The sequence below is a fragment of the Ailuropoda melanoleuca genome, chromosome 12, assembly GCF_002007445.2.
Source record: "Ailuropoda melanoleuca isolate Jingjing chromosome 12, ASM200744v2, whole genome shotgun sequence".
Taxonomy (NCBI): Eukaryota; Metazoa; Chordata; class Mammalia; order Carnivora; family Ursidae; genus Ailuropoda; species Ailuropoda melanoleuca.
The window spans coordinates 5,527,633-5,553,550 of record NC_048229.1 but is presented as its reverse complement, the minus strand read 5'-3'; the positions used below and the strand labels follow the sequence as shown (position 1 = coordinate 5,553,550).

General features: G+C 47.5%; 1 protein-coding gene across 9 annotated transcripts in view; it reads left to right on the top strand.

Moving 5' to 3' along the window:
• DNAH10 (dynein axonemal heavy chain 10) overlaps positions 1–25,918 on the top strand; it is a 130,438-nt gene that overhangs the window by 48,286 nt on the left and 56,234 nt on the right. For 8 of the 9 annotated variants that reach the window (XM_034638953.1, XM_034638952.1, XM_034638951.1 and 5 more), the window contains 15 exons: positions 341–552; positions 2,988–3,141; positions 4,235–4,468; positions 6,063–6,185; positions 7,890–8,123; positions 10,295–10,518; positions 13,586–13,855; positions 13,954–14,137; positions 15,523–15,657; positions 16,229–16,381; positions 18,750–18,938; positions 20,715–20,861; positions 21,448–21,639; positions 23,186–23,304; positions 25,729–25,887. In XM_034638953.1, coding sequence (XP_034494844.1) covers positions 341–552; positions 2,988–3,141; positions 4,235–4,468; positions 6,063–6,185; positions 7,890–8,123; positions 10,295–10,518; positions 13,586–13,855; positions 13,954–14,137; positions 15,523–15,657; positions 16,229–16,381; positions 18,750–18,938; positions 20,715–20,861; positions 21,448–21,639; positions 23,186–23,304; positions 25,729–25,887 — 2,729 coding nt within the window. The remainder of the gene's footprint in view (positions 1–340; positions 553–2,987; positions 3,142–4,234; positions 4,469–6,062; positions 6,186–7,889; positions 8,124–10,294; positions 10,519–13,585; positions 13,856–13,953; positions 14,138–15,522; positions 15,658–16,228; positions 16,382–18,749; positions 18,939–20,714; positions 20,862–21,447; positions 21,640–23,185; positions 23,305–25,728; positions 25,888–25,918) is intronic. The other variant, XM_034638954.1, reaches the window with a different exon arrangement.

Genomic DNA, 25,918 nt, shown 5'->3' with positions numbered 1-25,918 from the left:
AGACAGCCAGCGAGAGAGGGAACACAAGCAGGGGGAGTGGGAGAGGAAGAAGCAGGCTCATAGCGGAAGAGCCTGATGTGGGGCTCGATCCCACAACGCCGGGATCACGCCCTGAGCCAAAGGCAGACGCTTAACCGCTGTGCCACCCGGGAGCCCCGAGCTGGAGTTCTTTTGTTTGTATTTTGGAGCCTATCATCAAGACTTCCTTTTTGAATCTGAGGTTTTTGGGGGTAGATGGGCGATACTGCTTGCGAAGAAGGGAGCGTGACCAAGGATTGAGTCCTGGCTCCCGCCAGTCAAAGGGGCCTTGTTGATGGGACTATTTCTCACCTGTTTCCAGGTCGCAAAACAAGAATGGTCTCAGACCCTCTGGATCAACCTGAATGTTCAGTTTCTCCAGGAAGGAATCGAAGGTTTTCTCAAGTCCCTCAGAAAGCTACCCCGGCAGGTCCGAAACTTATCAGTGGCCTGTCATTTAGAAGCAAAAATGAAGGCGTTCAAAGACTCAATTCCTTTACTTCTTGACTTGAAGCACGAAGCACTGAGAGACAGGTTTGTTCTGTCCTGTTAGCCGTTGTGAAAGAGGGGGGGAGCTTTAGTCTAAAATCCGTCCTTGCTTCTATCTGGTGGGAACAGCCCTGCAGACCTCGAAAGATACAGGTCATGTTTCTATGAAATTGTTTCCTTGTGGAGTTTCTAGATAACTACCAGCCATGAGCATTCTCCTATTTTCTTGTTTTGTTTAAAACAAACCCTGCCAGATGTAGATGGGCATTTGTGGTTGCTGCATTCAAACGGTTAAAAAAAAAAAATAGGGGATCTAGGTCAGCGCCGTCCAGCAGAAATACGTGACCAGATATTTAAAATGTTTCCATTAGCTGCTTTGAAAAAGTAAAAGAAAAGAGGTAAAAATAATTTTAGTAACATATTTTAACTAACCTAATCTATACAAAACATTATGTCTCAATATGCAATCACTATTAAACATTTCTCACAAGGTATTTTATGCTCTTCTTAAAAAAAAACATGTTGCAGTCGGCCTGAATTTTTCACATACAGCATCTTTAATTTGGACGAGCCACGCAGCGACACAGCGACAGGTGACTTGTGGCGGCCATACTGGATAGAGCAGGTGTCGATAGTATTTCAATGAACAGCCAGTCCTGGGGGTGGGATGGAGGGGATCCACTCCTCATTTGTCCCCACGGGGACAGGAATTAGGAGGAGCTTTGGGAGTCACGCTCTCTCTGCCACTCTCCTCTCCTCCTCTGTCATATCTCCCAGCAGCTGGGCAGAGAGTGGTGGAAAGGCATCAGAGGACATCACTCTGCTCAGCAAGAAAGCATTTTCTAGCTCAAGTGCCCTGTTTTGTGATGCCCTAATAACCCAGTGCTTCCCAAGCCAAAATCAAAAATTGTCATATCCCAGCCAAAATCATTTATACTGTGATTACTCGTTTTTCTTCCTATCAGNTTTTTTTTTTTTTTTTTTTTTTTTTTTTACTTGAATGTGTTCTAAGAAGAAACCCACACCACCGCCGTAAATGGGAAACCGAAAGCTTTTGCCATAAATAGGAAGCAATTATAATATTTTTAACATTTAGTTCAAAACTGTTGGCTGTCGCTTAGCGGGAGGCCTACCCTGGACGAAGGGTGAATAACTGTGAGGAGGGGTTAAAGGCCCAGCAGCACCGAGCTGAGACTTTCTCTCGGGTGTAATCAAAACAGTGGAGGGACACTGAAAAGGGAACCCCTTTCTCTCTGGCGACCCGATGTTATTCATGCTGTGTCACCTGTCCCCCTCCACACCCCCACCAGGGCTATGATACCCCTGCTTTCACATCAGCTTCTGGCCGAGGTCTGGGAAGAGAGGGGGACGAAGAGTACATTCTCCTTTCTGACCATTTCTGGTTTGTGTGGGTTTTTGTTTTGTGTGTGTGTGTGTGTGTGTGTGTGTGAATTTTTTTTAAAGATCTTGTTTGTTCATGTTAGACATGGATGGATAGCAGGTGTGTGAGCAGGGGGAGGGGCAGAGGGAGAGAATCTCAAGCAGACTCTCTGCTGAGCTCCGAGCCCGACAAGGGGCTCGATCCCCCCACCCCGAGATCATGACCTGAGCCGAAATCAAGAACCAGATGCTCAGCTACCGAGCCACCCAGGCATCCCCTTTTTGGGGTGGATTTTCACAATAAATTATGTCAGTGATTTGGTGCTTACTGCTTATACCCCGGGTACACGGCATTCTGCTGGTCTAGCACCACGCTTAGCCCCTTTATTATCTTCATTCCATATAAGTGGAATCCTAAAAAACAGCCAGCCCGCAGGCCAGATGTGAACCTTAAGGCCGGGTTGGGTCAAGGGCCGAGCAGCTGGATGTGTCTGTGTGCACAGAGGCCCGTCGGACCCTCCCGTCTACAGCAGACCCCTTCTTACTGTCTCTGTGCTCTGCGGTTTTCTCGTAGAGCTCAAAGCAGTTGGTGATTGTTTAAGGTATAGATCTGTTGACTCGTGTCCTGGCCGTGCCCCTGAGAAGGTGGTGGGGTCCCCGCGGGCAGGAGCCTGGTCTTTGGTCACGTGCACCTGCTGCAGCTAGCCCGCTGCCTGGAGCAGACGGAAGAGCATGACAAATCTTTACCAAATACACGGCAGCTCCCAGCTTACACCAGGGTCCCGAACAGGCCGAGGGAGACGACAGAGGTGGCGATCCCTGGTCCCCCGACTACATGACAGAAGTAGGTTCCAGGAAAGTTAAACGCCACATTCTTTCTTAGATGGTCATGAAGACTAGCCATCTAAGACCATATCTTGCTAGAGGTGGTTCCCTGGGTTTGATTCTGGAAGCCAGTGGGATTTTTGGAATACTTTGGAAATGTGATTCTAATGATGTCCTCACTTACAATGGGATTTGTCCTGTGATGTAAGCGGGAATAATTAAATTCATCACTAAATCCAGGAAGCATAAATGTTTTAATGTGGATGCACTTTCAGGCATTGGAAAGAGCTGATGGAAAAAACGGGTGTATTTTTTGAAATGACAGAGACGTTCACCTTGGAAAACATGTTTGCTATGGAACTTCACAAACACACGGATGTTCTCAACGGGATCGTAATGGCCGCTGTCAAGGAGATTGCCATTGAGAAAGTAAGACAGTGTTTAGTTACCAGCTGAGAAAAGAAAGAGAATTATTTTTAATTTCAGTATAGTTAATGTGCAGTGTTATATTAGTTTCAGAGAATTATTATTATTTTTGAAGATTTTATTTATTTGTTGGGGGGTGGCAGAGGGAGAGGGAGAAGCAGACTCCCTGCTAAGCAGAGAGCCAGACTCTATGCTCGATCCCAGGACCCCGAGATCATGACCTGAGCCAAAGGCAGATGCTTCACCAACGGAGCCACCCAGGTGCCCCTGGAGAATTATTTTTTTAATGCAAAGAGAAAATGTTTGTTATAGTACTTGCATTTGAGTAATAAGGAATTGTTTGCTCTAGAAGTAGGATTTCTGTGCTGGTTAAATTTTTTATTCTAAATTATAGTTTTACTTCCAATGCATTTATTAAATGTATTTATTAAATGTATTAATGGACATTCATGGTAGAAAACTGAGAAAATAAATCACTTATAATTCTACCACCTGAAGATAGTTCTTAGTGACATTTCCGTGTAAGTCCTTTAACACTTAAAAGTGCGTGGACACGTGCATGCACATAGATACACACATATACACATACTGTACACACAGTCACAAGCAGGTGTAAATGCACATCCATGTATATACCCGCACACACGTGCACAGATGCACACGCCACATGCACACATGTATGCAGTACACACACATGCATTGTACACACATTGTACACATAAATAGTGATACAACTGGTTTTTGAAAATACAATCATTAATAGGCATGTTACTTTGTAATCCGATTTTCTTGCGTAACGGCAAGCACGGGCAGGATCGTGTAGGTGTGCAGGGAGGTGGACCAGTTAATTTAGACCCTGCTTCTGGTGCTGAGTGACCTGGCCAAGCTGCTTCACCTCTCTGAGCACCTGCTGGCATCTCTATAAAGTGTGGGTAGTAATCCTTACTTCGCTAGGGTGCTTTGAGGACGGAAGGTGGTCCTGTATGGACCGTGGTTACTGGGCACGGAGCCAGTGCTCGGTCAGTTGCTATTGGGATGGAGTTCTGTTTTTTTCGATGTCTGTGCCCAAACCGCTCGTTTTTATCTTCCTGACCAGGCGGTGAAGGAGATCCTGGACACGTGGGAAAATATGAAGTTTACTGTGGTCAAGTATTTCAAAGGCACACAGGAGCGAGGCTACATCTTGGGGTCTGTGGATGAAATCATCCAGAGCCTTGACGACAACACCGTCAACCTGCAAAGCATCTCGGGAAGCAGATTTGTGGGGCCTTTTCTGCAGACTGTTCACAAATGGGAGAAAACGCTTTCTCTGATAGGGGAAGTCATTGAGGTGAGAGAAAAGCAGGAGACCACTTTTATGTGAGAATATTTTGTGCTCAGACCCTGAGGACCCTCCCACGTACTTTTTCTGGCTTGATGTATTTTGGGGGTATGTGCGTGCATGAGTGAAAGAGTCCATCAGGTTTTATTTCAATGAGTGGGTTGTTAACTTCCATGATTCTTAATTGAGTCTCTTTCATGCGTCCCTATTCTTGTTGAATAGTGTCCCGTTCTTGTTGTCAGGATACGTTCGCCTTCTTTACCACATAGAAGATTTTAAACAGATTTAAAGCCCTTTTCAGATTTCTCCCTATTTATTCCTTTCTCAGGCCTGAGTTTTCGTGTGTGTGTGTGTGTGTGTGTGTGTGTGTATCCTTCACAGTAGTGTCTTCCTCTGTGGGATCTACTTATTTTTAAAGCCAATCGTACATAAAATGTCTTCGCCTGTGCTGCCTTCCCTTTGTCTCCTGTTTCTGCAGTTTCTCCAGGTTAGCCTGTCATGTGGGACAGCACTGAACAAGGTCTTATATGATTAGGTGGCTGGGGGCTTTCTTCTTGTGGGGTATACTAGTCCAGACCTCTCTGAGCGACCCAGGCTCACCTTATCATTTTTGTGGGCTGCCTCTTTTCCCCTCTCCAGACCCCAGGCAAGTGCCTTGTTCCAGGGGCGCCTGGTGGCTTAGTCGTTAAGCGTCTGCCTTCGGCTCAGGGCGTGATCCCAGAGCTCTGGGATCAAGCCCCACATCAGGCTCCTCTGCTGGGAGCCTTCTTCTCCCTCTCCCACTGCCCCTGCTTGTGTTCCCTCTCTCACTGGCTGCCTCTCTCTCTGTCAAATAAATAAATAAAATCTTTAAAAAAAATTGCCTTGTTCCAGGCCACACTTGAGTTTTGGCTGGGATGATATTGGCCCTGGTTCACTGGCTACGGAGGGGGTCCAGGCCCTCACCCCTCTCACGCATGGACTCTCTTCACTTGCTCGTTTTGGTCCATTACCTTTTGTTAGGTAGGTTATAGCACTCTTTTATTTTCCTTCATTATTTAAACATTTAAAAAAATGGATATGAAATTTACATAAGGTAAAATTAATCATTTTATTTATTTTTAAGAAGATTTATTTATTTTAGAGAGGAGGGGAGGGGCAGAGGGAGAGGGAGAATCTTCAAGCAGACTTCCCCCTGCACACAGAGCCTGACTCGGAGCTTGATCTCACCACCCTGAGCTGAAACCAAGAGTCAGACGCTTAACTGACTGGCCCCCCAGGCGCCCCTGTCTGGTCGTTTTTTTTTTTTTTTTAAACAATCTGTCCTTTGTTCCTCTGGGTAACAGGGCCCTCACCCCTGCTTACGACTAGAAGATTCTTCCTTGTCCTGGGTGGTGCAGAGAGTTTTCTTTTGCCTTTGCATGAGACTTTGTATCTTAAAATATTTAGCTGTGCTCTCTCCATCATTCTTGTATACTTGGAAAGGGGGGTGTGCACTCACTCTGTCGTCTTGCCCGGGGAGACTTTTGACCCGAGCTGACGTGCATCTGTCCTGTGTTAGGGTGGGACTTTGCCCCCCATACCTCGAGGTGCCTGTGCTGACCTTATCATCGTGCATTTCCAGATTTGGATGTTGGTTCAGAGAAAATGGATGTATCTTGAAAGCATTTTTATCGGTGGAGATATCAGGTCACAACTTCCCGATGAAGTGAAGAAGTTTGACAACATCGACAGAATATTTAAAAGGGCAAGTGCCGGCTTCTGTTTCAGTCATGAGAGGGCGGTGACTTGAGATACGTTTGCTTATGTTTCTGTATGTAGTATTTTGTCTATTTTGTCTATTAAGTAGCTTCTGTGTTTTTTTTTAAGCTTATTTCTTTTTAAGTAATCTTTACACCCGGCGTGGAGTTCAAACTCATGACCCTGAGATCAAGAGTTGCACGCTCTTCCAGCCGAGCCAGCCAGGCGCCCCTAATTCCGAATTTTTAAAATCATTACATATGACCTTCATTTGTTCCGTAAAAAATTCTGTTTGGTTTCAAGCCACTGGCACATGGCACTGAAGCTTTTTTATATTGATTTTTCATTATAAAAGTAATACTTGCTTTAAAAGCTTGGAAAATGTAGGAAGGTAGAAAAAGAATGTATCTTCCAGAGTTCCGTCACCTTGATGGGACCACTTTAGTATGACGTATATTTCTTTAGTTTTTTTTCCCCTGTGCATATGGGTTTAAACACACAGCGATAACGATATTTTATATAATTTTCTCTCCTAATTTTCTTTGAATATTATGAGAAAGGTATTTCATGTTATGACACTGAGAAAAGATTCTGACATCTTTGTAAAACGTTCCAGTGAGTGGCTTGACGTTACTTTGGTTGATTGTTGTAACGAGACATCTTGTTCCACAAGGAATTCTTTGCTTTCATCAATAATTTGTAGACTTGTGCCTCCTGCCTTTTCCACATTTAGGATGAATATCTCATGAGAGACTGGTGGAAAGTAAATTGCCCGTGAAGGAGTATCGTCCATTTTAAAGTCCTTCTGGGAAAGGGTTGTGCCTGTCATCGCTGCCTCTCGCCATTAGTGGGGCGAGGGTCTTAACCCAGAGCCACCTGGCCTCGAAGCCGGGGGGCCTTGCTGCTCAGCGGTGCTGCACGCTCTCCAGTTAGGAGGGGCCAGTTCGCATTTGGGTCTCCTTTATCCATTAGAGTTGATAATATTTCCTTAATCATTTGCATAAGCTTTTTCTCTAAAACTTAAAAAAAAATCACACAATGGCTATTTATTATAGAAGAACTGAGAAACTATTTAAAAAAAAACAACAAAAATATCTATATTCCCACACCCAAGATAACCATTTTGATAGGTCAGTATCTATCTTTCCAGAATTTATTCCTGTGTAAGCATGTAAATAAGTATTATACATAAATGTTCCACAAAATAATATCATTCTTACCAATGTGATCCTTTAAAAAAATTTAATGTCTTTGGCATGTATTTTGATAAATAAACATGGAAACAACCACTTTCAGCCAACGATTGACCCGGTTTCCTATTGTTGGAGGCTGGGGATATTTCCCTCACCGCCCCCTCCGAGTGCCACCGTGAAGAGTGCTGGAGGGACCGTCCCAGGACATCCATGTGGCCCAAAGTGGAGCTCGTGGCTTCATTCATTCTGCGAAGGGTGACTGAGGGCCTCGCACGTGCAGGAAGTGTTGTCGGCCCACGGGCACGTCAGTGAGCCAAAGGGATTAAAAATCCCTACCCGGACAGCTGACCTTCTAGTGGGAGGGCGGAAAACATTAACATCAGAAATAAGTAAATTATAGTATGCTAGGAGGTGCTAGGGACCCTTCTGCCACGTTGGCCCCCAAAAGTTTGTGGTTTGGGCACGTGTTGGTTTTGTGCTTCCCCTGGCCTGACAGCTCCCTTCTCGCCCTCGTCCAGATCATGGGGGAGACCTTAAAGGACCCCGTGATCAAGAGATGCTGCGAGGCTGCGAACCGCCTGGCCGACTTGCAGCACATCAGCGAGGGCCTCGAGAAATGCCAGAAGAGCTTAAACGACTACTTAGACTCCAAGAGAAACGCTTTCCCGAGGTTCTTCTTCATTTCCGATGACGAGCTGCTCAGCATCCTGGGGAACAGCGACCCGCTCTGCGTCCAGGAGCACATGATCAAGGTGGGCCCCTGCGGTCCCGTGCGCCCCCACCCCCGGGAGCGGCTGCCACGCTCTGTCACGGGGCTTGGCGCTGGGAAATACTGCCGGGCTTTTATCGGAAAGGTAAATCTGATGAAATCCACTTAGTCTGAAACTGTACAAAGATTCCACTGTTTGTTGCTCTTTTTCTAAAGTCCCAAACCGTTATTTTTTTGGAGAAACTAAAAGGAATCCAGTAATACACAAAGACTGATACAATAAGCAGAGGGTGATACAGGATGGTGCTTCAGCATGTGGACTCTGGAGCCAGATTGCCTGGGTTCAAACCTTGGCTCCGCACAGATTTGCTGTGTGATTTTTGGCAAGGTACTTAACCTCTCTGGGCATCGGTTTCTCCTTTTCTTTTTTCTCTTCTCTTTTCTTCTAGCTTATTAATTTGAGAGATAGCCAGCACACAGAAGGAGGAGAAGCACACTCCCCGCTGAGCAGAGAGCCTGGCATGGGGTTCCATCCCAGGACCCTGAGATCATGACCTGAGCTGAAGGCAGCCGCTTAACCAATTGAGCCCCCCAGGCGTGCCTTGGCATCCGGTTCTTATCTGTAAACAGGGATAACTCCAGGAGTTACCTGCTTCCGTGGAGTTGTTATTAAGATTAAATGAGCTCTATTTGTAAAGCACTTAGTGCCTGCCTTGTGACCTCGGCTAAGTAGCCTTATCCACCGCCCAGAAATGACTGGTAACCAACCTCTTACCAGTTAATCCTATTTGCTTCCTTCCTCCCTCCCTCCCTCCCTCTCTCTCCCCCTTTCCTCTCTTCCCCCCCCTCTCTAAAACGAAGCTGTAAAGTTGCCACAGTCTTTGCCCCCTCTCCCTATCACGGCTCTCCCTCCCCTTTCAGGAGGCAGCCACGATCACGAGTTGGCTGTGATTCCTTCCAGCTTTGCGTACTTGGACATAAACGTATGTGCATCCGTGAACAATACTGACCGTCAGGAAACAACAGACAGTACCGTCTCTGGCGGTAGACGGCCAGAGCATGGCCCGAACGAATCTTCAATCCGTGGGTCAAAGCTCTATATTTAGGAGCCCCTGAGGGCTGGGGTCCCCAGCATAGGCAGGGTCAGTAGCTGGGCCAGATAACGCTTTGCTCTGTGGCTGTACACGTGTGTGTCGGGGCCAGGGGCCGTCCTGTGCACCGTGGGACACTCAGCTGCACCCCTGGCCTCTCTACCCACTAGAAGCCAGGAGCATCGCTTTCCAGTTAAGACAACCAAAAATGTCTCCTGACATTGCCTAGTGCCCCCCCCCGGGGGAAGAACCATTTGCAGTGTTGAATCTGTGTTGCAGAATAATTCCTTTATTCCAAATAAACAAAGCATTTGGGATCAAGTACAGAACTCCATACTTTCCCTTTAGTTAATGCTGATTTCCTTCTTAAACTAAAATTCACGTCTTGGGTCGTATGTGCTCCTTTCTCAAAGGGGAGTTTTATATTTTGTTTCTGCTTTCATAAACAGATACTTGACTGTATTAGAAAAGCGTGTGTTAGAAGTGTTTCATTTACTGGTAGCCTCCTTTTGCAAACCTCTGGCTTTATCCTTTAAAGCCTGTTGCCTTCCCCTTCTCTCTGACGTGCAGAGTGCCTTGTCTTATATCCTGGGTCCTAAAAGACTCATTTTCCTTTTTAGCATTCTGATCAGTATCAGTGATGATGGGCAACAGACGGCAAGTGGTTTATGTGCCAGAGGCCCTTCTCACATGTTTGATTTGACCCTTCCAGCCTCATCCTGGAAGTGCCATAATTATGTCTATTGCGGGCCAAGAGAGGAGAAGCAGCTTGCCCCAGGTCACCCAGTTGGGGCATCGGGGGGTCCCAGCACACGTCTGTCTAACTCCTCAGCCCCGCAGTGTGGAATCACCAGGCTGTTCTGCGTCTCCTCTGTCCAGACACCTCTCTACACCCGCGTATACTTTAGAACCTCAAGTGGGGGCAGGGAGCGTGTCTTCTTTTCCTCTCTTTCTTTTTAACGCCAAACAGACCTTTGCACAGTGCAGGGTCGACGCGAGCACCCCGCGTGTGCCCCTGTTCGGTGCTTGCGTCCTGGTGGCTCCCACGCGTGACCGAGCGCTCGGCCCCTGGCACTGCCACCCAGCGTCCGTGTCGCAGGGCGGATGTCCCACTGTATTGCAGATGTACGACAACATCGCTCTGCTAAGGTTTCACGACGGGGAGAATGGAGAGAAGCTGGTGTCTGCCATGATCTCCGCAGAAGGAGAAGTCATGGAGTTCCGCAAGATCGTCCGGGCCGAGGGGCGCGTGGAGGACTGGATGACGGCGGTGTTGAAAGAAATGCGGAGGACCAACCGGCTGATCACCAAGGAGGCTATTTTTAGATACTGTGAAGACAAAAGCAGGTAGGGTCAGGACCGGGAAGCATGTCACGTTATCATATGAATAGTCATAATGGATGAATTCATATTAAGGGCTTGGAGTAGATAAGTGACATTCCCAATGAAGTTTTCTTTCCTTGCAATCGTTAAGTTGGCCCCGTGCATTGTCTGTCTTTAAAGGATCCCCTAGTTCAGGACTTCTCAAAGGGTGGTGACATCTGGACCAGCTGCATTAGGGCCCCGGGGGGAGCTTGTTAGAAATGCAAATGCCTGGGCCTTCCCCCAAATCTGCCCCATCAGAAACTCGGTGGGGGGCCATCTGTGTATTTNAAACCCCCCCCCCGCCCCGCCCCACCCCCGGGGATTCTGAGCGAACCGGTGACCCAGCAGAAACCAGGTGTTCCGGAGGGTTAATCCGTGTATGGGTTAAGGAGTAAAGTCCTTTCTAAAATATTTAACGATTTCAATCACACCTTGATTTTTGTGGCCCGAGAAGCGCCCAGGCTCCTTGCTGAGCTGAGCCTGCTTCTCGCTGCGAGGAGGGCTGGCTTTAATGTGCGGTTGAGCGCAAAGTACATGAAGCATCTTTGGATAACGAGTTTTTTAGATTTAGGTGGGATTCCTGGGAATATATTCAGCGGGGCCTTTATGCACGCAGAAAGCCCCCATTATTATTTTAAGAATGCTATCCTGTTGTTTTATACCCTGAAGACTTCTAGTTAAGTAACTTATTAGAGAGTAGCGTTATGCCTGTATGATTATGATCCTTCTGTTTTTAGGTACTGTAAGAATTGGTTTATATCCTTACGTAATCAGATACATATAGATCTGCTCAGGCGTGTGCTGGTAAACTGGCTTTCTGTTTTAGAGAGTTCCTCAATGCTCATGGTGTAAACACTCCCTCCACGGATCATTTCAAAGCTAAGTGGAATAACGGTAAGTGGTTTGAACAGCAGCCTGCAAAATTCTGGAATATTTGACAACGAGCTCCCGTGAACTGGCAGGAAGTGGCTCTAGCACGTTATCAGTTATAGTCACTGATTGAACTAATATTTATCGGACTCCTGCTCCGAGCTAATCACTGTGCTGGGTGCTCTTACGGAGCTGAACTGACAGATCACCAGCTCTGGAAGTAGTGATCGCTGAGTATTTTGAAGTCTCCTTAATGCTCGCAGATCGGATGGATTTTACACCGATGTTAGTCTCAGCCACCTCATCGCTACCGCTTTGCCAGGGCGTTGCTGTGTGTCACAGGGTGTGGTTGGTGGGAGATGGAGTAAAGGACGGCACCCCGAAGTGTCTGCGCCCACCCCTCTCCTCCCCAAATGCCCCTCCGCCTCACACTGGAGCTGTTGTTTCTAATGACAGGGGCGAGTAGTTGAATGTATTGGTTTGTTTGAACAGACATGTTTTGGCATCACTGAGAAGACAGGCTCAGGGTTATGCAGCCCCAGAAAGCAGTGTCCTGGGATTTGCCAAACACCGTCATGTTCCTCTTAGCTCTGCCCTGAGTTACTTTATTTTTTCTGGTCAAGTTTGCTTCTGCCCCTCCTGATTTCTGACTTCCTAGGCCCTTCATCACCTTCGTTATCTCTCTCTGGTGTGTAGGGATCGTAACTACAAATACTATTAAGGTTTTAGAGGTGCCAGACAACTTTAAAACAAGATGGCAAAGCCCAATGTTTTCATTGATTTAAATATTCTTTTAAATTTATTTTTCCATTCATTGGATGTCATCAAGGTAATGACTAGTGATTCACAGTCACTTTTCCTGGATTGGAACTTCTAGCTCTGGGTCCATTATTTTTAAAGTATGATTTAGGAAAAAAAAAATGCCCTAAATATATTTCAAGGCACTTACCAGTTTTGGAAATTAGTGTCTCTGTAGGGGAGATCCAAGCAGCTAATAGACATATGAAAAGAGGAGAGCTATTGTTAGTCATCGGGGATCTGCAAAGTAGCATAGAATGAGATACTGTTTTTCTGCCTTTCAGATTGGCAAAAAATCAAAATAGTGATAATACCTAGTGCTGAAGAGCATGTGGTGAGAAGGGCAGTGCTATGCATTGTCAGTGGGGTAAGGATAGCTACAACCTTTAAAAGTAATTTGACCATTTCTATTAAAACAAACTACCCAAAGAGTGCACTGTATTTGGCCTGGTTGTTTAGCTTTTGGGATTCTGTTCTGTAAGCCTGGAAGCAGCTCTGACTCATCAGGTTAGACGTAGAACACGGTTGTCCACCTCAGCACTACTGACGTCTGGGGCTGGAGAATGCTCTGCTGTGGGAGACACCGGTGTCTCATAGGGTGGTTGGCACCATCTACAGCCCCTGCCACCTGTCAGATGCCAGTAACACCCCTACCCCCCAGTCATGACAACGGAAACTGTCTCCGGACATCGCCAGATGGTGTAGACGGATGTTTATTGCAGTCTTACTTGTGTTGGTGAAGGAACTGGAAGCACCCTGCCTAGACATCAGTAAGGTAATGTTTGAGTGCACTGCAGCCCTCTCAAGCCCCGGAAAAGCACGCAGCTTTTATAAAGATCGGGTGAGACTATATCTGCTGACCTGAAGGCTTGGCTCAGAATTCTGAAATGGGACAAGCGAAGTGCAGAGAACCCTGTATTGTCTGGTGCCATTTTTGGGGGGAGCAGCTGCCACAGGCTGGCTCCCCATATGTGTGTATAACTTCGGACAGGTGTGCATGGGAGAGAAAAGAAGAATGAGCAACCTGCAGGAGGTTATAACTAGGCAAAGGGGGGGGTCAGAGATGATTAAATTTTTTGTTGGAATTTAAAAATGTAGAAATTCTTATATGCCCATAACATTAAGTCACTCTGCAAACCCATCCAGGCATATTTTAAAAGGGATATAGCGTTTTTCTACTTCATCACCTCTAACTCGCTTGTGTGCACATGGGGTTGGCCTGGTGTTTTCCTATCCAGCCGTAGGAGTTACGTCATTTACTTACCCAGAGCCCTTATTCTGGATCCCCCGTTCCAGACCAAAGAATTACATTCTTATGGGGACTGTTACCCAGTGCCGGTCCCTGGGAAAAGGTCTCGAACAGGCGTGCTTCTCCCTTTAGAGTCGACTGGATGCTCCTGTACCAAGGGATGGTGGTGCTGGCCGCCTGCCAGGTGTGGTGGACCTGGGAGGTGGAGAATGTCTTCCACAAAGTACAGGAAGGGGAGAAGCAGGCCATGAAGGACTACGGCAAGAAAATGCACCAGCAGATTGATGAGTTGGTCACTCGGATCACCATGCCCTTGAGCAAGAACGACAGAAAGAAATACAACACGGTCCTCATCATCGACGTGCATGCCAGAGATATAGTCGATTCTTTCATAAGAGGCAGGTAGGGACCTCTGGGGGCCCAGGTGTGTCACAGTGCGTCCTCCACCAGACTTGGCCCCGCTGTTTCTTCGGCCTCCTCTCCCTCCTCTCCCCTTCCAGCATTCTCGAGGCCCGGGAGTTTGAGTGGGAAAGTCAGCTGCGGTTCTACTGGGACCGGGAACCGGACGAGCTGAACATCCGTCAGTGCACGGGCACCTTCAGCTACGGCTACGAGTACATGGGTCTGAACGGGAGGCTGGTCATCACGCCGCTCACCGACCGGATTTACCTGACCCTCACTCAGGTGATTGGCCACCCAGACCGCGGCATCAGCAGCTGCCTGTAGTTATGGGTTGTTCTCGAAGTGTGATTGGGGTGACTGCAGACACCGTTCTGGGTTGACCCGTGTCCGTCCCTCCCAATTCATGTCCACTTGGAACCTCACAATGTGACCTTTGGAAATAGGGTCTTGGTCGATTTAATTAGGGAAGGATTGGGAACCTCCTGGATGAGGGCCCTAAATCCGATGACTGGTGTCCTTGTGAGAAGAGAAGAGGACACGGACATTTCCTCTTAGGATGTTAGAGGCAGGGATTGGAGTGAGGTGGCCACAAGCCAAGGAATGCTTGCAGCCACCAGAGCAAAGAACCCCCTAGAAGCTTTGGAGGGAGTGTGGCTCTGCCAACACCTCGATTTCAGACTCCTGGACTTTGGTGCTGGGAACAAATACATTTCTGTTGTTTTAAGCCCCCCACATGGTGGTAATTTGCGTGAGCAGCCCCCGGAAACCAATGCGATAGCAAGGGACATCACTATTCAAAATCTATAAACAAGTTTGAACTTGGAACGTGACCTTCTAGCCACCTTTTGGGGTTGGGCTGTTGCCGGTTCAGGCAGCCCCTAAAACCACCCTCAGATTTAATAATTTGCAGAAAGGGCTCACAGAACTCAGAAAAGCCATTGCAGTCCTAGTTGTGGTTTATTATAGCAAAAGGATACAGATTGAAACCGCAGTAGGAGACGGCCGGGGCCGGGGGCCGGGAGAGACCAGGCTGGGAGCTGCACTTCCCTGTCGCGGTATCGTTGTGCAGACAGCATTCTGTCCTGCAGCAAGTCCGTGTGGCCATGGGCGTGCTGCCACCCAGGGAAGCTCGCCAGGGATGCGTGGTGTCTAAGCTTTCAATTGGGGACTAGTCTTGAAGAGATGACTGATTGCTTATCTGGCTGACTGTGGTGTCCAGCCCCTCCAGAAGTCAAGCTGATACCATGTGGCCCAAAGTCACAGTTCTCAGGACATTCCACGGGCTTTGAGGTCAGCTCCTAGAATTTGGAGACAAAGGGCCAGCCCTTTCCTTGGGGAGGACTAATCCTTCCCGGCACAGATGTACGTGCGTGCATGGGCCTCAACTCCGGGCACCATGCGGGCCTCGTCCTCAGGGTAGGTGCTCGTTCCTGCATGTCACTTAGTCCTTGGTACACTGGTCCCTACATCATGACGTGGGAGCGGCCAGTAGAGGTCAATGGAAAAACACAGAAATGTTAAACACAGTGACTATCAGGAGAGGTGAGCGTGAACGTGTCCACTGGCACACGTATGTTGCACATATGTTGTCACAGTGCTTTGGGAAATGGCACCCGTTTCCCCGTGTGAAGCAGACAACAGAGGTTTTACGTTTGGCTCATCGACAGGCACTGTCCATGTATCTGGGAGGGGCCCCTGCTGGCCCGGCAGGTACTGGCAAGACCGAGACCACCAAGGATCTGGCCAAAGCCCTGGGCTTGCTCTGTGTTGTGACCAACTGCGGAGAAGGCATGGACTACAAGGTACGGTGGAGAGCTGAGTGTGGGACGTGGGAGGAAGGCATTGCACCCCTCACCCTTCCATGAAAAGCCATGGAGGCAGCTGGAAGAATAGAGCAGAAAAAATCTTTCACCCTCAGTCTCAGAACATACACGTGTCTGCTTTGATAGCAGCACGTGGAGCAAACGTCGCCCACGGGAACCCCGCAGAGCCGCCGGTGCAGAAATAGAGTGAGGAGAGGGCCGCGGCCCCAGGGGGCGCCACTCTCCAGCTGCGGTTAATCGTGACCACTCTGGGGAAATGGACCCGGTGCCGCTAGATTTTCCAGTATTTCAAGAGAAGCCAGAACTCTGGAGTTTTCCATGAAAATCCTTAATTTGTAAAGTCCCGTGAATGGGAGAGCTGGCCCATGAGGGTCCTGGAAGTCTTGCCGGAAAGATCCATTAGTGGGGCGGTTGGCCGGCTGGCTCTCTGCCAGCCCGATGTGCGCTGTTCTGATTTAGGTTATCTATCTGTAAAGGTATCGCATGCGATCTTAAAGATAAAAATTGCCCATGTGCTTTTTTTTCTTTTTCTTTTTCCCTTTCACGCTAGGCCGTTGGGAAGATTTTCTCTGGCCTCGCCCAGTGTGGGGCTTGGGGCTGCTTTGACGAGTTTAATCGAATTGACGCGTCTGTACTGTCAGTCATCTCCTCTCAGATTCAGACGATCCGAAACGCTCTGATCCATCAGCTCACCACGTTCCAGGTGCGTGTGCGTGTGCGGCCTGCCGCGGTCATGTTCTCCAGGCTGCACGCTTTGTGGCTTTCGAAACATCAGATGAGGATTCGACAGATTTTTGCTTTCAAATTGAGATGGTTGGGCTTCCCCCAAATTAGCAGCATGTTTAAGAATTAGGGACTGCGCTGTTCTAGAAAGTGGCACGGATTGCGGACGCAGTAGTGGTGGTAGCTATGGACGGTAAGGCGGTGTTCCCCAGGGAGTGATGGACAGGCCCCATCAACGAAAGAATATTCTTGGTCACTTGCCAAGCCTGAGGGGAAAAAAAGCAGGCTTTAAGTTTAAAGGTCCATTCGATCAAAATGTCTTTCAATAGATATTATCACAGAAACACAAAATTTTGCCCTCCTACCTCATCAAGTTAGGGGATTAAAACGAGCAGGATTTTTAAGGTCGTTATCAAAACGAAAAGGCAGATTTGAAAAATTTTTGAGCACTCACCGACCTCTGGCACCCAAGGATGTATTTGTAGCGTTAGTAAGTCTCTGTTAAGTTGCAGCTGATGAGGCTGCGTGAGAATTTGGAGAAACACGATCTTATGACATAATTTAGATAGCCCGGAGGGGGGTTCTCTGACGGAAGAGTCCCCCTGGGATGCTAATGTGCTCCGCTGCCCCCCCCACGACCCTGTGACCCCGTGTGCCCTGCGTTCTGTCAACCCCATGCCACTCACCCTGCAGACACACCAGGCTCTGTCACACCACATGTGTCCCTGCATGCCTGAAATCGTCCTTCCTTTGTGCCTGAGAACTCCTATATATCCTCCAAGGCCCTACAGAGCCTCGTTGAGAAGTTCAGGGCACAGGTTTGGCTTGGGCTGGTGAGGATTCCCTTTGCAGGTACCTCCTGGCCCTGGCGTCCCGCCTGCTTTTCTCCCAGACCTCAGTGCAGCTCACTGTCAAGAGATATGTAAACTCGATCCTGTTAAACATTTTCAGGGTTCCCATGAAGGCTTTGGATGCATTTTCTTTTAATTGGTTCTTCCGAAATATTTTAGGGCTGAGCTTACTGCTCCTGAGGGAGGGAAATTTTTTTTAAGAATGAGTTTATTTAATTATTTCCCAGATAATTTTTTTAAAGATTTTATTTATTTATTTATTTGAGGGAGAGGGAGAGGGAGTAGGCTCTCTGCTGAGCAGGGAGCCTGATGCGGGACTCGATCCCAGGACCCCGGGATCATGACCTGAGCCGAAGGCAGACGCTTCACCGACTGAGGCACCCAGGTGCCCCTGAAGGAGGGAAATTTAACCTGCAATGCATTCAGGTTTCCAGAAGCTGTGTTTTTAAGAGCAGGCCAGTCCATCGTCTCCAGAAGGCAGTCTGGGCCCCACATGGATATCAGGGAGTGGGTGAGGGTGGTCTCCATGTGGGCTTGGGAGACAGGACGGTGGCCTCCTTCCTCGGGGAGCCGTAGCTACCTGCTGGGCGGCCCTCTTGTCACCGAGGCAGTCTGTGCCTCGTAAAAATACAGTTTTCTATCTTTGTCTATCTTGTGGACCAGTGAAAGAAAGAAAATAGTGAAATCTTAGAGACAGAAGTTGAGACAGGTGAAATTGGACCATAGGCTAAAGAAATTCAAAATATGGGGGCGTCTGGGTGGCTCAGTCGGTTAGACCACTGCTTTCGGCTCAGGTCATGATCCCAGGGTCCTGGGATCGAGCCCTGCCTTGGGCGCCCTGCTCAGCGGGGAGTCTGCTTCTCCCTCTGCCCCTCCCCACGGCTCCTGTGCGTGCTCTCTCTCTCTCAAATAAAATATCTTAAAAAAAAAAACACCTCAAAATATAGAGATTTCTGTAGTTTGTTGGTCCCTGAGGCACATGGAGGAACAGAGGCTGGTTTCTGGAAGGATGCTGGGGTGGGTTTCTGTGCAGGCGGCTGGACGGGGGTGGAGTTGGAATGGGGGTTGAGACAAGCAGCATGAGTGATGATCCACTTTGCACGGAGCTGTGGGCTGGGTGCTGAGCACAGAGCGATCGCCTCATGCAGGCGCCACAACCTTGCAGAAAAGGAAACAGACTCAGGTTAGGGAACCTGTTGGGGCTGACACAGCACCTCTCATCACCCCCAGGCTGCACTCGTCCCAGCATCAGCCCCTTCTCGCGTGTGCAGACCATGGATTCGGATCAGAGTCGGGTTGTGGGGTGGGAGAGCAAGGCTTGCTGCCTAGAACACTCGTTCATAAGCATGAGGACTCCACGTTTAACGCCGGGAAATGGAGTCAAAGTGTGGCCTCCACCTTAGACCCATGAGGACAGGCAGCCCCATGACTCTCCCAGCCCCCTTGGTGGGGGGCCTGCTGGCCTCGTAACCCCCTTCCTTTCCTGTCCTCCTCCAGTTTGAAGGGCAGGAGATCTCCCTGGACTCGAGAATGGGCATCTTCATCACCATGAACCCAGGCTACGCGGGCCGCACGGAGCTGCCCGAGTCGGTGAAGGCCCTCTTCAGGCCCGTGGTGGTGATCGTGCCCGACCTGCAGCAGATCTGCGAGATCATGCTGTTTTCGGAGGGCTTCCTCTGGGCCAAGGTGAGGCCTTGTCAGTGCCCAGCCCAGCCATCCCAGATCTCTGCCCTGCTCCGCTCTCCTCTCAGACGGGGCACTTGGGAGTTTGCATTGTGTGTGGCTTAAAAAAAATTTTTTTTTTTTTTTGCTTTGGCTCTTCCTCCTTCCTCTTTTTAAAATTGTAAATCTTATTTCTGAGTAATTTAACTCACAAGAAGTGGCAACAATAGTATAGAGTTCCGCACGCCCCTCCCCCAGCCTCCTCCAGTGATGACATCTTACACCCCCCTCCCAAAGGCAGGTTGTCAAAGTGACGAGGGCACAGTGCTGTTAGCCCAGGTACAAGCTTTATCTGGATTCCATCAGGTTTTACACACACACATTCATTCATTCATGTTCTTCTCTCTCTCTCTCTCTCTCTCTCTCTCTCTCTCTCTCTCATGGAGAGTTCTAGAACATTCTGTTGCATGTGTGGCATAACCAGAGCCACAATCAGGATAGAGAACTGGGCCATCACCACAAAGAAAGTCCTCCCTGTCATCCCCTGGTAGCACACCCTCCACCTGGCCCTCACTCCTGGCAACCACCTGCCATTCTCTGTCGTGACAGTCGGTAACATGGAATCATACGTATATAACCCTCTTTGATGGGCTTCTTTCACTTAGCCTCATACCGTGAGAATATGTGTCTTTAAAACACACACACAGGGGTGCCTGGGTGGCATAGCGGTTAAGCGTCTGCCTTCGGCTCAGGGCGTGATCCCAGCGTTATGAGATCGAGCCCCACATCAGGCTCCTCTGCTATGAGCCTGCTTCTTCCTCTCCCACTCCGCCTGCTTGTGTTCCCTCTCTCGCTGGCTGTCTCTGTCTCTGTTGAATAAATAAATAAAATCTTAAAAAAAAATAAAATAAAACACACACACACCCTATCTCCTTTATCATCTTTTAAAATATGTATTAAAAGTATGCCCCTGTATTTTCCAAGACATTCTGAAAACTGTACAAAATAGGACATACTTTCAACACAGGGTTGTGAGGTGTCTTTTCTGTAATTTTTTAAAAAGGCTCTTACTGCTCACATGTTGTCCAGATTTTGAACAGGAGTATTGGGATTTCTGGTTCTCAGTCCCCACGCCCTCCCTAGGGAGCAGCAGGCTTTGAGTCCTTGTAATAGTCTACACCAGCGGCTACCTCAGTCGTCTATGAGTGGCTGACTCATCTTGAAAAACAAGTTACAGGAGAAGTTTTTTTTTTTTTTTTGAAAGATTTTATTTATTTATTAGCAAGAGAGAGCAAGGGCACGTGCAAGCATGAGTTGTGAGGGAAGTGCAGAGGGAGAGAGATTCTCTGCTGAGCAGGGAACCTGACATGGGGCTTGATCCTTGGACCCTGAAGTCATGACCTGAGCTGAAGGCAGACACTTCACCGACTGAGCCACTGAGGCGCCCCCAGGAGAAGATTTAATAATATGTTCAGGTCCAAATAAACAGAAAACGCATCTTCAGTGTGATTGCTAGGATTTAAAAAGTTGGACAGGTTCTATTCTTTAAGCCAGTGAAGATCTTCCTCAGCTTTCAAAGACAGTCCTCAGAGTTTGGTAAGACTGGCCTTCTTTGAAGTTAGTTCCTCATTTGTCATCATTGAAAACGAAGGCCCTGCTGGTGTTGCTCTTGGAGGCAAGGTTGGCTTGCTCATAGAGCGGTTCCATCTGAACACTGTGTCCACTTTCTTTGTAGAATGATGTCTTGCTGCTTTCAGGTCATTTTCTTTCTTTGCTTTTCATTGTCTTTGATCACAAAAGACCCTGGCCAAAAAGATGACCGTCCTTTATAAGCTGGCCCGGGAGCAACTCTCCAAGCAACATCACTATGATTTTGGACTGAGAGCCCTGAAGTCCGTGTTGGTAATGGCCGGAGAACTGAAGAGGGGCTCTTCTGATCTTAGAGAGGTAGGGGACCGTGCACGCAGGCGTCTTCCGGGGCTTTGTCGGGTTCACGCGCACCAAATAAACGCTGGGATGAGATGATGGGCTGCAGTATGGCCCCCACTGGAAAGTTTTAGTCTTTGTTGTTACTTCATTTGGTTGCTGACCTTAATTAGGTCGCTTATTATTTATTATTATTATTATTACTATTATATATTTTTTTTCTAATTTGACTAATGACCATAGATCAAGTTGAAGGTCTTCACAGCACCGAAGTTTCTGATGCCTCAGTGGTAATAGTCAATCCATAATTGCAGGATGGTGAGATGAAGGGGTGGGGATAAACCTCATTCTCAAGAAGACACAAGCCTAAGTTTTGGGTTTTTCCTGCTTTGCAATAAAAGGATGGGACTTACTCCAAAGCAGACTCTTCAGCCAGGGCTGCTCTGTGGGCAGCAGATGCCCACGTTTCTCTAGAGACTGGACTTGCAATGCTGTATGTCCTATATTTTATATGAAATTTCATTGTATATTTCATAAGAGGATTTCCAGACCTAGTCCCTGTGTCCTGTGGAAATATCTTTGAAGATGTCTGTTCCGTCCCGTCCAGGATGTGGTGCTGATGAGGGCCCTTCGAGACATGAATCTGCCCAAGTTCGTATTTGAGGACGTCCCTCTTTTCCTTGGTTTGATTTCCGACCTGTTTCCCGGACTAGACTGCCCGCGTGTCCGCTACCCTGATTTTAACGACGCCGTGGAGCAGGTGCTGGCGGAGAACGGCTACATTGTCTTGCCTGTCCAGGTACGATGGTGTGCAAATGAGCCCACAGGCTTCATCTGGGTCCCTTCCTTGAAAAAAATTAAATGTGGTAAAACACACCTAACATTTACCATCTCAACCATTTTTCCCTGACTTTTTTTTTTTTTATTGAGGTAAAGTACACATAACAGATATTTCCATCTTACCCATTTTTCGGACAGCTTAGCGGTGTTATGTTCATATTGCTGTGAAACAGATCCCAGAGCTTTTCCATCTCGCAAAACTGACACTCTGTCCCCATTAACCAACAACTCCCCATCCCCCTCCCCGGCTCCTGGCACCCACCTGACAACCCCCCCCCCTTCTGCTTTCAGTCTCTATGAATCTGACTCCTCTGGGGACCTCATGTAAGTGGCATCTTGCAGCATTTGTCCTTTTGTGTCTGGCTTACTTCACCCAGCGTGTTTTCATGGTTCATCCACATTGTAGCCGGTGTCAGGATCACCTTTTTAAGGCCGAGTCCTATTCCACGCTGTGTACATACCACCCTCCAGTTGTTTTGGGTATAATGTGATAACTGAACTATTTTGTTTTGGGGTCCCACCATCTCATGTTCTCGCCCCACCCCACCTTTTCCTTTTTCCAAGTCGCACTTATAAGAACAATTAAGTTAGACGTTACTGATAGGCTTTTGATCGTCTGAGGTCTGTAAGGTCGTATATGTTGTCAGCACATCGTCAGTTATTGCCAGAGTGTTCTCCTGAGGATATAAATGCCTAAGGCTGCAGGACCAGAGCAGCTGCCTCTGGCCCGGCTGTGTTGGGACGTCAGGCTCCCCGGAGGCCTCGGGCTGGGGCAGCAGGTACCAGTCACAGATGCGCAAGCTCTCTGCACTTTTCTTGACCATGACGTTTGCCTCTGGAGGTGGTGGTTTAGGAAGGGAATGTAAAATGGTGCAGCAGCTGTGGAAAAACAGTCTGGCATTTCCCCAAGACGTTAATCATAGAGTTAGCATATGCCCCGGAATTCCACTCCCATGTACCTGCCCAGGGAAAATGAGAACATATGTCCATGCAAGAACTTGTACACAAATGTTTGTAGCACCATTATTCATAAGAGCCCAAACATGGAAACAATGCAAATGTTCATCCACGGATGAATAACCTGGATGTGGTCTAGCCACACGATGGAATAGTATTCGGCCACAAACAAGAAGTCAGTCCTGACCCACGCCACAGGGTGGATGAACCCCGAGAACAAGTGAAGGAGAGTAGCCAGACACAAAGACCTGCGTATACTGTGTGGTTCCACTTACGTCATTCCATTTATGTGTGGAGAATGGGCAGGTCCGCGGAGACATGACTGGGGGCGGGGCTGGGAAGAGGGACAAGGGAATGCGAGTTTTGGGGGCGGGGAACGGGTGACGAAAATGTTCTGAAACTGAACGTGGCAACGCTGCACATACGAATCCCACTGAACTGCGCACCTCAAATGGGTGAATTGGATGGTATGTGAATTATAGATCAATAAAGCTGTTTAAAAAAAAACAACGATGTGTTTACCCCAGCTGCCAATGTTTGCCCCACAGGTGGATAAAGTGGTTCAGATGTTCGAGACCATGTTAACCCGCCACACAACCATGGTGGTGGGGCCTACCGGAGGGGGCAAGTCCGTGGTCATTAACACTCTGTGTCAGGCCCAGACCAAGTGAGTATGACCCTGACGGGCGGCCTGGTTGCCAGGGTGGTTTCCTGGTCAGGTTGGTGGTGGTATTATCTAGTCCTACTTTGCTTTCTCAATTCCTCGGGGGTTAAATTTATCTTAAAACACTGCCTTTTTTTTTTTTTTTTAAAGATCTTATTATTTATTTATTTATTTAGAGTGAGTTGGGGGAGGGGCAGAGGGAGAGGGAGAGACAGAATCTCAAGCAGACTCATGGTGAGTGTGAACCCTGACATGGGGCTTGATCTCACAACCTGAGATCATGACCTGGGCTGAAATCAAGTCAGATGGTTACCCAGCTGAGCCACCCACGTGCCCCAAGCACTGCATTGTTTTTTTAAATTATGATGCAAAAAGTTCATTCATGTTTGAAACTACATATAGCTACCACAAAGAAGACATTTTCAATCCAGGGTGTAATTCAGTTAGAGTTAGAAAGGAACACAAAACGTTTTTAATACATTAGACACATGGCCACCAATTATTTTCATGACCCAATCATCCTCAGAGTCGCACACAATACAAAGAGAGAGAAGGGGGGCACCCATCACACAGGGTCACTATTCAGTCCTGAATACTGAAATCTGAACACATCAGTGTCCTAAACACCATGTTAGACTCCGAGCCTCTCTACTTGTGCCATTGCTGATTTGCTATTTTAGAAGGCAAACAGTGACCCTTTTGTGCATCAGACTGTGACTAGGTTTATCTGTGAGAGGAGTGATTCACAAACAGCCTTAAAAGGACATTATGAAAATGAAATTGTATTTCTGGTGTTCAGGTTGCTCCTTCAGAGTCAGGACGCTGTGCACTGTGCAGCACTGCTGTGCTGTCAGAGTGGCTGAAAACAGAGTGTCGTCCCTCCAAAGGTCTTGTTATCCCCAGCCCAGCGGGAGTGCTGCTGCTCCCAGGAAAGGGGACCTTGCACCCCTAATATGGAATATTCTGAAGACCTGTAGTGAATTGTGGAGCCTGTCCTTATGCTGAGATGGGTTTTCTGACTTCTCACTTTTCTCTTAAGCAAGAACTAGGTTCCAGAAAGACTTCACTGTGTGCTCATATTCCAGCAAAAATCTAAATCGATCCTTATCATCTTTATGACTTTAACATTTCTAGGTAGTCTGTAAAAGCTAATGAGTAAGTGACTGTCAGCTTTTTCTTATTTCTTCTTATGTTTCTTATGAGAAAACCAGAGGACAGTGGCTTACTGATTTTAAATGGGTTGTGCCATAGTGATAATGCCTTTTATTCTTTTTTAATAAAGATTTTATTTATTCATGAAAGAGACGGAAGCAGAGGGAGAAGCAGGCTCCCTGCTGAGCAGGGAGCACAACGTGGGGCTCGATCCCAGGACCCTGAGATCACGACCTGAGCCAAAGGCAGATGCTTAACCAACTGAGCCACCCAGGCACCCCTGCCTTTTATTCTTTAATTAATTCATTGTTAGGTGATTGATAGAAACATCATATGCATGTGTGTATATGCATGCCACCATTATTTTTATTTACTTATTTAATTATGAACTGTTTGTGTGAAGTCTGGTTTTCTGTAGATGAATTAATCCCATAGTGTTACAGGAATTTATAGGCATTAGGGTGGCAAATGCTCTGTCTACACAATTTATAAAGTCAGCAACACAGAGCCGATATCCTGTAAATATGCGGGATTGAAGATTAGTAGTCCAAGGGTGTGTTACACGTCCTGGATGACTGTTATCTCCTATACACTAATTATGAAATATTTACGTAAATTGTCATAGGCATGAATATGTAACTTAGCTTCTCAATGCCCTCAAAAGGCAAAGCTGTGTTTTCAGTTCAGACCTCACTTGCGCTGGGGCCACATTTTCAGTGAAACATGGTTCCCTTGCATTTAGTGTAAGCCATTAATAGTAAGTGGGAAGCCTAGGGGAGAGTTTGTGTGAGTTGGGTTGGGTTGTATTTTATCTTATTTTTATTTTATTTTATTTTATTTATTTTATTTTTCGATTAGCCAACATATACTTCATCATTAGTTTCAGATGTGTGGATTGCATTTTAAATTCTAGGTTGGGGGTAAACAGAAGGGGGAATGAACCATGAGAGACTATGGATTCTGGGAAACAAACTGAGGGCTTCAGAGGGGAGGGGGGTGGGGGAAATGGGATAGGCCAGTGATGGGCAGTAAGGAGGGCACGTTGCATGGTGCACTGGGTGTTATACACAAGTAATGAATCATGGAACTTTATGTCAAAAACTAGGGATGTACTGTATGGTGACTAACATGATATAATAAAAAATTATTATAAAAATAAATAAATAAATTCTGGATTGGGTCCTAAACATCAAATGCCCACGTAGGTGGCCCAGAACGTTTTCCTGCTGTGTTTAGGCCACCTGGACCACAGCTGAAGCCTCTCCTTTGATTTAGGCTTGGGCTGTTGACAAAGTTGTACATCCTGAATCCCAAAGCCGTGAGCGTCATAGAGCTCTATGGCATCCTGGACCCCACTACCCGAGACTGGACAGACGGGGTGCTGTCAAACATCTTCAGGGAGATCAACAGACCAACGGATAAGAAGGAGCGAAAGTGAGTACCTTAGTGATTAGGAGAGAGCCTG